Raw genomic sequence first — 14,259 nt, 5'->3', positions numbered from 1 at the left:
ACATAAGACACTAGAGACAAGTAACAATACTAGATAGGAAGAAACTGACAAATACAGACGCCAGACACACATATGCACAGTCATTTAACATTCAGGGAAACTAGAAAAAAATGAACCAAAACACAAGCAATCTGGTAATGCATGTGAAAAGCTAATAGAAGCTAGGTTTCAATTAAACAATAACTAAAAATAATAATCCTAACAAAAATCCTCAACTAAGGGCTAAACCTGAAAAACATAAGTAAAAAGCTTAAAATAATAGACCTAAAGGCCATAATGGCCTCCTTACCTTGTATCAACATCTCTTTGGACCTCATATTGAGAGTTCTAGTGAACATCTACCGAATGTATGCTCAACCGTTAGAATCATCTCAAGATTTCTTTATCTGCTTAATTTGTCATGAAATAAGGAGAGAACAGGCCACACTGGTCATTTAGCATTCAGCATGTGATGTAGCTTCACTGGCACAAAGAAGAGAATGATGTTGTCAGCAAGGCTTCATGTTCAGACAGAAACCAAGGCAGATTTGTTAAAGTGGAACACCACACGAAACAGAGTAAATAAAATAATAAAATTGTTCAAAAATCTGATCTGATACTGAGTGATATGAAAGTGTGGACAGGATTCATCATAGATTCACACATTGTGCGACATGATATGTCTCAGCAGGCCTGAGCATAGATTGTGGTTCACACATGAACCAGTCCTTCAGTGCAGTTATTCTCCTATCCCCTATTGATTGTGGTGTTGGATAGAGACATATTAATCAGAGTCATCTGGCCTTCTTTGTTCTCCGTCGTCTCCCTGCGTTCTTGTCCTCTCTCTTAATTTGATCTCACTTTCTGTTTGGTTTTGCCTTTCCCTTCTCTTTCTCCCGTTCTCACATATCTGCCTATGACTTTCTCTGACTCTGCAGTTTTGTGACACTTATGTGAACACTGTGTCTTCTGAAGGGCAGAGTCAGATATTTTATAGTGTCCTTTACAACAAAGACAAAATATATCCTATATGTACAGTACAGTGTACAAGGGGCAAAAAAAATTCCCTTGCTGTACATCCAATCCATGGTGATACGCCTCAAAGGAGACATTTTAAGACATACTGCAATAAATCTCCATTATTATATAGTGAGGATATCAAGGGAGAGGTATAACAGTGAGTGTCTGCAAACAGAGAACACGGTGGAGACTCTGTCAAAGCCTGCATTTCTTGTCAACGTTGTCAAAATTGATTCAATTATAAATGCAGAAAAGTACCATCAGACTTTGATCCTACTGTTAACTGGAAAGTGTTTCAATGGCAAAGAGTTTGATTTTTAAGGATATCAGTGTTTCCAAATACACTGCCAATGCAGTAAAAGCATAACTGGTAGGGAAGCGAATTGATAAGAATTTAGAAATTCCGATCCCATTATCGATATCACTTATCGATTCTCATTGGGTTCTTATTGGCTGCACTTTGAGAGTCACTACCATCGCTAAGCAGCATATCAAAGACATTACATTTGTGCAAATTAATTGCATGCTGTTTGGTCAAATGTTTGTGCATGTTGGAGGTATTTTGCCTGTTGGGGTAATTACTAAAAAAGTAATGTATTACATATATTACACAGAACACTTTCCTAAAAGTAATGCAGAACATTACTTAACTACTCGCAGGAGAAATTAATTTGTTACACTACTCATTACATCTGTTGTTACATGAAACACGTTGTCTACATATGCTACAGTCCCACACACCAACACAAATCCCTATTCTAATGAAGGCACATATATAATCTTTCTCCTACTATTTAAGTATGAATACAAAGCAAAGATAAAAACCAGTATAAAGAAACATGGAAACATTGTTACCTGTTGAAGTTCAGGGTCTGGTTGCTGGGCGTGGGTCTGCATTCACTCAGTTTTAACACAGTCTGGGTTCTGGGCTAGCTTAGGGTTAGCATGCTGTATATGCTAGTACTTGCAAAGAGCCAAAGTTGTGTTGGAAGTATAATGCAGTTAGGGTTGCCAACCGTCCCTTAAAATACGGAATCGTCCTGTATTTCGAAACAAAAGTACACGTCCCGTATTGAGCTAATAAGGGACGCACTTTGTCCCGTATTGAGCTAGAATCAAAAGTAGTCTATAAATGTTAATGGAATTAACGCTTTGTTTGAAAACATAATTCCCAGCCCCTCTCCTGCTTTGTGACCAATGAGCTGACAGCACACTTATGACAATTCGAGTATGACAATTCAGATTACCGCTCATCTCATTGGTCGAGGAAAGGTCGCTTGCGGAGAAAATACCGGAAGACAACAGATGACCACAACAACAAGCATGGCCAACAGGGAACCAAACGCCGACACTGCGGTGCAAGTCTCGGACGACAGTACACCTAAAGCTGTGCGATTTTTTCAGTCACGTTATTCAGCTCCTGCTCAAACTGCACGATTGACTCGCAGAGGTTAGAAGTTCATAGGTCACGATGCAGGGTCTCACACTATACCGCCCGATGCGACCTGAGTGCTCACACTGTGCCTCCATAAAATGAAGGTTATAACAGAAAATCTGTCGCTCTCCCTCTCTGTCTTTCACTCACACAGACACACCACCACCATCAACTTTGCTAAACTGATAATGAAAAACATTTATCAGGCAGCTGTGATTGAGCAGCAGTGTAAATCCAACTATTTTCACGGTTGTTGTGGTCGTGATAATTTTGTGATGCCACATCGAAAAGGCTCGGATGAGCTTTCCAAAGTTCTACAAGTTGTGCCTCCATCGCTTGTGGATAGTGCACACGCTGCACAGCCGTGCTGCTCCGTCTTTTTCACCGACGTTTACGTGTTTGCGCGTGAGCAGTGTGAGCGGCTGTGGTGAGACCCTCACGAGCGATTGATGATCGGGAGCTGGTCGTGAGGTGTTAATCACTTCTCGTTACCCCACGTATATTACACGACGCACGATGAAGGCCAAAATCGGTCTGATCACCAAATCGGTCGCACTACTCAAAAATCGTCTCAAAATGGGCCAAAAACCGCACAGTGTAAGCCCAGCATTAGAGCAGCAATGTTTGTTCCCCTCAGAGAAAGGGAAGAATGGGAAAAGGAAAACACCTGGCTGGAAAACGTTAATATGGGCATGTGCAGTGAATATCAGCGCTATGTGGCCAGAAGTGTGATAATATAACTTATTTTGTGTAATAAACAACTGCAAGGATAGATGATTACAACAAATTGATGACTAATACATAAAAGTAATACATAGATGAATAATGATGATGAGTTAAGATGCGTAATCATGGGAACAAGCGGGTTTACAAACAGGAGCAGCTGATTAGCATTAGAAAAGCTGAAATAATACCTCAACTGAAGCCAATTGTACTAAATGCACTAAATGTGCACTGTTACAAGAATGTTTTTCTTTCTATTATTTTCTATTATTTTAAGTTAAGCAGGACAGAGTTCTTTTAAAGAAAGATTTACTTATATTCCCAAAAGTTAAGCATGACAGGCTTCTGTTTAAGAAAGAGACCTGTTTTACTGTGTTAATGTTGTCATTTTGAGCTAAAAATAAATGGCTAAATGATCACTTGTTTCACATGTGTTCATATCACAAAGAATAGAATATGCATCTACTTAAATCAACTTCAAGTCAAATGGTTAAAAAATAATAATTTCACACACAAAAAAAGAGCTAGAAAATTCACCACACTGGGAAGGGTGAAGACAACTGGGTTGCCCGGCCCTGGCCATGAGGTGTCCCTTATTTATTTTTCAGAGAGTTGGCAACCCTAAATGCAGTTGTGTCTGTTCTGGATGCAGTTTGCACTTTACCATTGTGCTCTCACCCTTTTGTGCAATAAAAATAAAAATAATGTTCATATCCACGTTGTAGATGTCACCACTATTTTTCTCCTCCAGCACACACACTGAAGTCAGCTGATTGTAGTACTTGTGCCGGAGCTGTGAATGGAATTGAAAGGCAAGCAGGCTAACAATTCCAAGGAATTGAACTGCTGGGAGCCGGACGTCTAAAAGTACTGGTTCTTGATTCCCACCCCTAATACCTGAATATAAAAATACACAATGGAACATTATCAGTCATAGACTGGCGTCCTAAGAGCTTGAATTTCAACATCATTGAATCACTGTGGGATCATCTTGACATAGAATGAAACAAAAGGCAGCAATAGCCAAAGAAGAGCTTTGAATGTCCTTCGAGACGTCCTGTAGACTACTTGAAGAAATTACAGCTTGCCTAAGAAAGTTCAGGCTGTGTTGAAGAATAAAGGTGGTCAGACTAAATGTTGACTTTCAAGCTTGTTAGAATTATACAAACTCTTTTTTTGCCACATATACTTAATTTCCATTTACAGTGCTATTGGACCACCCGTATAGTAAAAAAATAGTAAAAAATATATATATTTATTTAACATATTTTTAGGCAAACTGTAACAAACTAAATTCATGCTTTTATAACCAGATTTCAACCAGCACAGCAAACTTCACTGAGAAGTCAAAAATTAATCAAGCATAACGTTCAACCACTAAATTAATTTACCTCTTTGAAATGCAAGTAAATTAATGCAATTTTGGTGTTTTAAAAAACCCCGATTTACTGCTTTACTATTTGTTCTGCTTTTTTAAAACAGAAAATTTAAATATGAATGGATAATAACAATAATTTTAGCATTAAAAATATCATATTGATTGTGCATACTGATGTAACCATTACAGCAACATAAAAAAATATTTTGGTAATTACTAACACTGTGAGTTTAGAGCAGCTCTGATATAAACCTTACACTGGGTGGTGGTCTAATAAATGTTCACAATTCGTTTGCATTTTTCAGTGCATGACCACACCTATTGCTCCTAGCTGACTGAAGTCCATTCATTCAACATAGGAGAAGTGTATGTGAAATGCATGTGTATGTCACGAAAACCCCTTTTTAAATCAGTTAAGGTAACTGTTCCCTTTTCTTTCTCAACATCACTTTTGGTCTATACTACAAGCCCAAGAGGGGTGAAATATTGCAGTGTTGTCCATCACAGATGATTTTTGTTGGCACTGTTATAACACACCAAATTACTTCTCACGGTTCATTTTGCATTCAGTGGGAGCTATGCGTCTTAATGATGTAGTTAAATCTAAATAAAGACTTCACTAAAATAGATTTTCAATGAGTCACATTGGGTACATGCAGCTTTTTGTAAAGCCATATTTACTCTGAGTTAAACTGCTAGTTCCAAAAGTGAATAACGTTAACTGTCACATCTGATATATATGTGTGTGTGTGTGTGTGTGTGTGTGTGTGTGTGTGTGTGTGTGTGTGTGTGTGTGTGTGTGTGTGTTACAGTATCCTGGGGCTCCCCCATATCACACCTGGCTCAGCGTGTCTACCATTCACTTAAGACTTATTTCTCCATGCAGTGACCTGACTTTGATTCATCCTCTGGCCCTTTGCTTCACTTCATCTCCCCGTCTATCTCTCCCCCTTTCCAGTCCATCTTCACTCTTTTGGTCAAGTACAGGCCCACAGAAACAAAAAGAAATCTAAAAAAAATTGTCATAAATTTAGATTTTTTGGCTGCATTGCATGACAAGGCCTATATCTTCTTTCCAGTCTGCAGTGAGCCTACTCACTGTCTTGCTGCTTTTTCGGGACTTTTTCTGCTGCAGTAATGTTTCAGAGCATTCACAGATGGCTGCTGCCTCCATATGAATATTTGATAGCCTTCATATATCTCCCTTGAGGGTAGTAAAATATTAAAACATTTTCTGGTGGCCGTTTTGACTTTTCAGAGGCTCAAAAAGAACAGAAAAAAAAAGATTGACTTCCTGATGAGACAGAAATAAATCAGCTCGATGTGGCACGATTATTATGTCTTTAAATGTCCTCTTCATTTTATAATGCATGATGCTGTTTGCTGCTCTGTCTGTAATGTGGAGTCTAGATTTTGATTCCACGTGTTTGTGTGCACAGTAAACAACATTGATCTGCTTGGGGTTCATTAACTGTGTCCCAGTATGCAACTACTGTGAGGGAGGATGGAGACTGTTCAGTCATGTCTTTCCCCTACCCTTCTGACTTTAATATCCCTCAGTAATGGGCACATTGGTTGAATCTTCTAATACTATCTCATGTCACGTCTCTTTCAGCGGGACGCCAAAGGACAGTACTTGTTTGACCTCATCTGCCACCATCTTAACCTGCTGGAGAAAGACTACTTTGGCATCAGATATGTTGACCCAGACAAGCAGAGAGTAAGTATGAATCTTCTTCACAACCAGGGGTGCACATAAGTGGTCGGCAGGTGCGCATGCGCTGTCAAAATAAAAGACGCGCACCAGATAAGAAGTTGCAACGCGCGTTTGTGTACAGAAGATTTTCTGGAGGAGGACAGACATTTGTTTAGAACTCTTAAAGATGTCGAAGAAGCAAGCTCCTTTAAGCAATTGCTTTGATGCTCCTCCGCCTTCAAAGAAATGTCAGAAGGAGCCCGAACCGCAAAAGAAGCGCGTATTCTTCGAAAAGTGTTTGCAGGAGGTGAGCTGGCTTCAAACAAATGATGAACGCACAGAGATGTGGTGCGGAATGTGCCGTGAAAATCGTATGTACGCAAACGCGCGTTGCAACTTCTTATCTGGTGCGCGTTTTTTATTTTGACAGCGCATGCGAATCTGCGGACCACTTATATGCACCCCTGTTCATAACAAACCCATCAAATAGAAAAATAAAATAAAACAAGTTAAAAAAATTTCCCTCTGTCAATAAAACCCAACCTTTTAATATCTACATTTCCCAGCAATAATTATCTCTTGTTAAGTTTCTTACATTATTTGAGGTTTTGTTCACCTTTTAGATCATTTGTGAGCACACGTTAGCTGGGTCCTTGTCCTCAAAAATCCATTTTATGCCTCAAAAAGGTTATACAGCATTGAGATTCATTCGCTACGCTGGATTTAAAGGATAACCATATTCAAATATAAATCTTAAAAGCGCTGAAGAAAATAATGGGAAGCTGATGCAAGGATAAGAAAGCATTTGGGTCTATTTAAGGATTCTGAACAGATGGGTAGATCTACAGATTAATAATAAAAGCTGGCAAAAAGCCAACCTCTTTGACTGAAGTGAATGTGAATTAAAGGGAAAAATGATACAGTGATAGGTAGATTTGCAGAGCTTGAACTGAGGACTCCTTAATTATTCAACCTTTAACTGTAAATAAGATTACAAATTCTTTAAAAGGTCTAAAAAGCTTTGTTCTTTTTACACTCTCAAAGGTCACTTCAGTATTTTACTTCAGTGGTGATATTTTTACATTTTTCAGCCTCCACCAGTAATCCAACAACCACCCATTTTTGGATGGCGGTTACTTTACAGCCTCTAAATACACAAAGTCATAAGCGAAACATATGCTATTTAATGCTAAGAATGTGCAATCCAATAGGCTCTGAGATAGTGGATGATTCAGAAATAAACCTGGAATAACGATGCTTTGTTGTACAGCATTTCACATCACCATTCCCATCATGTATGACTGCATTTGATAGTCAGACATGATAAGACTTTCTGCTGGATCTTTGTGTAAATCTTTCAACTCTAGCTCAACACAATGAAAAGATAGGAGATACCTTGAGGGCTATTCAGCATTGCGTTTTACACATGCATTATTTACCAGGTTGATATCTCAAGGAGGCAGATCTTGTAGAGAACAAAAATCTTCAAAAAAAATTGCCCCAGAAAACTAACCGACCTTGCCTCAGCCAATCGCCCTTTCTTTATAGCATCTTTGGCTACCCTGTGTTGACTTCCGTGCCCCATTGTCAAACTGTAATTATCTCACTGATTAAAACCACTAATGAATCTTGATGGTTGGTGCTCAAAATAAACAGAAAAGCAGCACTGTCCTGATTATCTTCTAAATGTCTTTCTTTTCTCTGCATGGTGACTGTATTGGAGGGAGTCTAAACAAACAGAAGGAGAGGCGATGGGAGTAATTCTACTGTGCCTTCCAGCTATAGATTTTAAGTCATCATGCTCAGCTGCTGAGTAATCAGACCCCAGACTGACAGTTTGGCAGATATCGAATCAGTGTTAAAAGTGCAGGTCTTCACTTCTCTTTCTCTTCCCTACAGCACTGGTTGGAGTTTACAAAGTCAATTGCCAAACAAATGAAATGTAAGTATTTAGTTTGAGATCCCTGATGAGTTTGTTGATACTGTTTTTGGTTTATTCATTTTCCAAGATGTCCAGAGTTGATTAGAGTAAAACCCCTGAAAGAAATATATCTCCTGTTTGTAGCCCAGCCTCCATTCACCATGTGTTTGCGTGTCAAGTTTTACCCACCTGACCCCGCTGCCCTGAAAGAGGAAATCACCAGGTAAGACATTAAGATGGCTTAGTCGGCTCCACATGGGAAAAGGTGGGGTTAATTTATATCATATTCTTCTTCTATGGGAGACCTTTTGAAGTTTAAAATATGATAATTTTATGTCTTATACCTGAATTTGCTTAGAGCTAATTTTCATCTGCAGATAACAGTTGAACTTTTTGCACAGTAATCGAGCGAATACAAACAAAATGACACATTGCAGAGGTGCACACAGTAATAAAATATGCCATCAACAAATGATATTTGACTGTAAGGTGTCAGTTTTTACAACTGCCTGCCAGTTCACATCTCTTCACAGTCATGTTTTGCATTTCTACATGACTTAAATGCCTTCATTACAACAAGCAAGTATGCTAATGTCACACTGTCTGCAGCCATTTGTATTGACTACTGGGAAAACTAGAAAAAATAAATAGTTAACAAATGTAAAAAATTCAAATAAAAACCAGATGTGCAAGAAAAAAGGGGGATTTAATGCATACCAAGAAAACTGAGCGACTCATTTTCACTTGCAAATTTCCTTCTATCAGGTCACGGGGATCTGTCACTTGCAATTTCAGAATAGGGTCAAGACGTCTGCCATTACACTGAAATGGGACTGCCAATCATGACGCTCATAGAAAAGAGAGAAAAAACAAATTACAGACACACAATGAAAAAAAACTGCAGTGTCAGCCTCGTTTTATTTGGAGCTCAGGGCATTAGAAAATACTGAAGGGCAAACTTGAGTTCCTTTTGTTGTGCTTCAAGTTAGCTTACATTATTATTATTATTATTATTATATGTGTGTGGAATATTCCTTTTTAACACAACTTAAAGCAGGAAATGTGTATAGATGTCTACCTTTTTGCTTCTTACACTCAACAATCTAAGAAATGCTGACACAGATCAAACTTAAATGGCAGATGTAAAATAATAAAAGTCTCCACAGCAAAGAGAGACTTTTATTGAACCAAAAAGGGGTGGGGAAGACATCTTTTTCTTCTGCCCTTACTTATCTCATAAAATCCAATCAGATAATGCCTTTTTATGCTTCTGTAGCTGGCTTTTACAAAATGGAAGAATGAATAATACCACTGCAACTTAAACGAGATTTTTAGGAAATCCTATTTGATTTTAAATAAGGAATCCTTTTCAGTAAATTGTTATTCGCTTAAGGAAAAAAAACCCTGGAAAGTATAATAGCAATTTTAATGGGAACGTTGAAAATGGGTTTCAACTTGGCCTCTTTATTAATGAGCCAAAATGACCCTATAAATTATCTAAAGTCCAGTATTAAAATGGGCAAGTGGTTATGAAGGGGCAGAAACCCACGCTTTTCAATTTGTAAGAGTACTCCGAGTTCAGCACAATGGCCTGTGTGCAGAGAGGATTTGAGTGTTTCCTTTTGTGCAAGCCGTGGTGTCATGAAGCTCTGTGCCACTACTGTATGGCGTGCAGCATCTGTGACAGCTGAACAAACTGCTGTGAGGCGTGAGCCGGAGAGCTTCCAAGTGCACAGATCCCTGTAAATCACATCCCTCGACTGGTTGCCATGCAATGAAATCTCTTATTCACAATCCAGCTCATTTTGATAGACCAGCGCGCCGGCAAGGCAGAGCCCCTCCATCCTCATCCATCTGTTCCGACTAGAGGCTTTTACAGACAAATGAATGCATAGCGGATAAGCAAAAATATATCTAAATAATACCAGTTATTTCACAGCAATCCTGCTTTTGTGTATTGTAAAAGAAACTTGGGTACCATGCAAGATTTTGTGAGCAATGAGGTGGCAAAGGCAGTAGAAATTACATAAAAATGAACCTTGTATGAAACTTGCACACATTGAAGACAACAAGTAATAACCTCAGTAATGTAAAATGCTCAATAACCACACTTTTTCCCAGCAATGCTTAATACTTCTATGCTATTTATTGCTTTGCTGCTTGGAGAGAAGCAGAATCACAGCCGTATGAAATGAATTTAGGGTGAGCAAAATGACAGACAGGAATTCTTGGATGTTGTAGAAGAGACCAGAAGATGAAGTTGTACCCAGAGGGTTTGTCCATGAAACTGCAATCATATTTTAAATCAATCTCAATTCCCAAAATGATTATGTATAAGCTCGAAACTCCAGCGACAGACTGGTCCAGACCTGTCCAGGGTGTGCTCTGTCTCACACCCTCTTCAGGCTCTTCATGAACATGTAGAGAAGCTGGGAAAGGCTGAAGCAGCAGAGGATGGATGGATGCTCATGCTCTGTGTGAAATTAGAATAAATTTTCACCTTCTTAAATGCATGACCAGTCCATTTTAGAAGCCTGGACATAAGATGATGACTCATTTTTCTCATAAATTGTGTTATAAGTGAATTAAAAAATGGGCTACAAAAAGGCCTGAGTATTCTAATAAGGTTTCAAAAGTTACATTTATGTATTTTACATTTTACTGTGGTTGTGGTCTACAAGGTTGCTTATTCGTAGTAAACACAGACATACAATCTCAAGTCGCCTTAAAACACTCGTGTCATAATCTGTCATCATGTCTTTCACTCTAAACACTTTATAGAAGTCAGCCTCAGCTCTTATTTGGTACTCTCAGAATTTCATCTTCTAACAGTGACTTCCCATATACTATATACGCAGCCTCAAAAGGCACTTTAATTTTAAATTGTAAACATCTAGACGTCCTATGAGTAATGACCCAAATCAGTTTCTCTGTGTTCCACTCCACAGATATCTTGTCTTCCTGCAGGTTAAGAGGGATCTCTACCACGGCCGCCTCCTGTGCAAGACATCAGATGCAGCTTTGCTGGCTGCCTATATATTACAAGGTATGACAAACAACCTTTTTTGAGACGAGTATGTTTAATCATACTGTAAACATATATTTCACTGTGTGGTTGTGTGCAAACATGTGAGCAGAGTGTGTTTAAAAGCTGAAGACTCATAGGGTTCATACTGTTGTTTGCAAAGGGAATCGGAGTTTGTTGTTTTTATGCTGAACTGAATTTTTTTTTTTTAAATAACAGTATGAAAAGCAACTTAGATAAACTCAATGTAAAAAAAAAATCATCAGTTTAATTTAAGATGTTTACATGCTTTGAAACCAAATCTGAGAGTTCTGACAAAAAGACTTCCTGGTTCCTCTGGGTGTTAGACTCATCAACATGCAGAGGGGTGAGGTGCATTAAGAAACAGTTTCCCTGTCACACACACTACCAAACATCTCTGCTGCCAGGATTCTGTCTCTCAGACATTCCCTGACTCTAAATGTCCTCTGTGTCTCTTTATGTTCCTACAGTAAATAATACAAACCGCAGTGTGCCTTAGAACGCATGCATTAACAAAATGGTGCATTTCACACTAAAATAATGTAGACGAATAAACAGAATAACAGGCCAGAAAAGAAATGTAATTTTTTTGGGTGAACTGTGTTTTTTAATTATTTAGCAATAATCACTTGAGAGGGAGAATAACAGTTTGAATAAGAAACAGAAGCCTTGAGTGGCTGCAATACAAATGTGGTTTCAACCACACCAGTCTTTAGAAATATTGTATTTTTATACACCAGATAAAGAGAGTTCATCTGCGGGGGCTTAAAAACATTACATATATATAATATACACTTAATGCAATGTATACAGTTTATTTGTGAGTTGGAAAACATCTCAGCAGTTACGACAATCACAACTCTGATACTATCACATGGGCAAAAAACTTCCCCAATCTTTTGCAGCTGGCACTGTAATTAAGTTAGCTGTCATTAGCCTGGTTATCATAGCACCTATTTTTATGGTGGATCTACTTTTCTTAACCTAACCAAACCAAACACAACAACAGCTCAGATGAAACTGAGAAACTTTGCAGATTTACATGCTTTTTAAATATTTTTTCAGTCACATTGTCTTTTATGCTCTTTTTATTAAGTCTGTCTTCTTTTTTCGGTGGGGGTGGGATGGCTCTGTGAAGGCTGTGAAGCCAGGAATGAGAGCTATTCCACCAGGATTTTCCACCACTGAGTCACACTTTTCACCATCTGAGGTGACATGTAATCGCCAATAGGGACACCATTTCTCTGAAAGGACCTATATTGGCCAGAGTCCCCCTTTACAGTATAGAAGAGTCATATTCTCCAAGACTTGAAAAAAGTAACCAAGAGGAAGAGCAAAGTATTCTCATCTCAAATCACTTGTTTTACAGTGTGCTTAAATTTTGTTATTGACTTTTTGCCCAATTATGCTAAATAATTACTACCTATGTTAATTTGAAGTAAATTACCATAGCTGTCTCGTGCTGCACATCAATCCTTTAGACACAAATAACACATTTGAAGGTTTCAACTCTGATAAATTCCACTAAACTGATGTTTACATATTACATTGTGTTGATCTTTGTTTGAATGTCAAAGTTTTGATTCAGAATAAAGATTCGTGTATTCGTGAGCAGATGTTTTAACCTTGAAAAGTTATAATCGAAGTTTAATCTTTTTACTACTATTAGTTTAAAGAAATGTCTTTCAGTATCATGCACCCCAGCACAAACTCTTTTCTGTCAAGGCCAACCACATAAATGAGAAAGTCAAACATTGTCACTGGTAGCTGAACACAACATAAACTGAAATAATTCTGAGTAAAAGGAAAGACCTTTTAATGTCAAAATTGGCAAAGTGAAAATATTTTTCACTGTTTTCTATGTGACATTTTCATGCTCAAAGATATGCTGGGCAGCAGGACGGAGATAATATTCTCTTAATACTGAGAACACACTGTCTCTCTGTGCATGATTATTCAACTTGTACAATTTATCTTTAAACTGAGCTAATAAGAACAACCCCTGTATGATGAACATAATTTAGTCCAGTTGTTTGTTTGAAAGTTCAAGCAATAGCATTTAGCTACGATTTCTTTATCCCATAGTTGGTTGAAGGGTCTTACATCACAAAAAAGTGACTCATGGGCCAGCTGGTACCACATACACCATCTAATTTATTACCTCAGCAGTCCCAGTTCCAACTCTGGCCTTTTGCTGTATGTCATCGTTTCACACTTAGCTTTACCTATCAATTAAAGGCAAGGCAAAAAGCCAAACATAAAATCATTTAAAAAAGTCATCCTTTTCTTTTATTTCTTTCTTTTTAATTTTCCAGCTGAAATTGGTGACTATGACCCTGGGAAACATCCAGAGGGCTACAGCTCCAAGTTTCAGTTCTTCCCGAAGCACTCAGAGAAGTTGGAGCGGCGGATTGCTGAGATCCACAAAACTGAGCTGATGTAAGGTGGCATCTGTCCAGATGCCTGCATACCTGTGTAGTCTCCTTCAGTTTTATCAGAGGCAAGGTGCAGGCATCACAAGAGCATAGCTGACTTGGAGCACCTATGCAATCAACTATTCTATATAATATATAGCTTCTTATTTAACTTACATGAGTGCGGATGCTTTTAGATCAACATACGGCAACATTGGAATTCTCATTTAGGATATTAAGACAAGATAGGCAAGCATAATTTCTTATATATTGTAAAAAGTTCTGAACTTTTAATTATGTAGCAGGTATTGTGAATTAAAAGCAGTGATGTAGAGGTACCTAGATGTTTTTTCTGTCATGTGGTACAAAACCTTTAAAGAATGTTTAAAAAAACATGAATACATTTTTTTTTTACTGTGCTGGTAATTTGTTTTAAGATTTTGGAAAAATTGTAGTTCTTCTGTGGATTTAGACTGACTGGATAATTTAAGACCAGCTCAGTGATGTTGAGACTAGGAGTACATTGTACAATGTTCTGTACAATGTTGGAAGATGAACCTTGCAGATAGTATTCCTGGGCAAAAGAGGATTTAATCAAATAAACAGCTCCACAGTAACTTATACTTGCTGTATATACAATGTACAAA

At 38.1% G+C, this 14,259-nt stretch overlaps 1 protein-coding gene across 5 annotated transcripts in view; it reads left to right on the top strand.

Annotated features, from left to right (window-relative positions):
- Positions 1 to 14,259, top strand: part of LOC309709754 (FERM domain-containing protein 5-like) — an 82,584-nt gene that overhangs the window by 56,053 nt on the left and 12,272 nt on the right. For all 5 annotated transcript variants that reach the window (XR_014277593.1, XR_014277594.1, XM_082538574.1 and 2 more), the window contains 5 exons: positions 6,151 to 6,255; positions 8,131 to 8,173; positions 8,297 to 8,375; positions 11,101 to 11,198; positions 13,514 to 13,637. Coding sequence is in view for 3 of the 5 variants with exons in the window: in XM_082538574.1 (XP_082394700.1) it covers positions 6,151 to 6,255; positions 8,131 to 8,173; positions 8,297 to 8,375; positions 11,101 to 11,198; positions 13,514 to 13,637 (449 nt within the window). In the remaining 2 variants the exon portion in view is untranslated. The remainder of the gene's footprint in view (positions 1 to 6,150; positions 6,256 to 8,130; positions 8,174 to 8,296; positions 8,376 to 11,100; positions 11,199 to 13,513; positions 13,638 to 14,259) is intronic.

The sequence above is a fragment of the Aulonocara stuartgranti genome (genome assembly GCF_965226115.1).
Source record: "Aulonocara stuartgranti genome assembly, chromosome: 1".
Taxonomy (NCBI): domain Eukaryota; kingdom Metazoa; phylum Chordata; class Actinopteri; order Cichliformes; family Cichlidae; genus Aulonocara; species Aulonocara stuartgranti.
The sequence above is the reverse complement of the archived record's forward strand: the minus strand, read 5'-3'. Positions and strand labels throughout refer to the sequence as shown.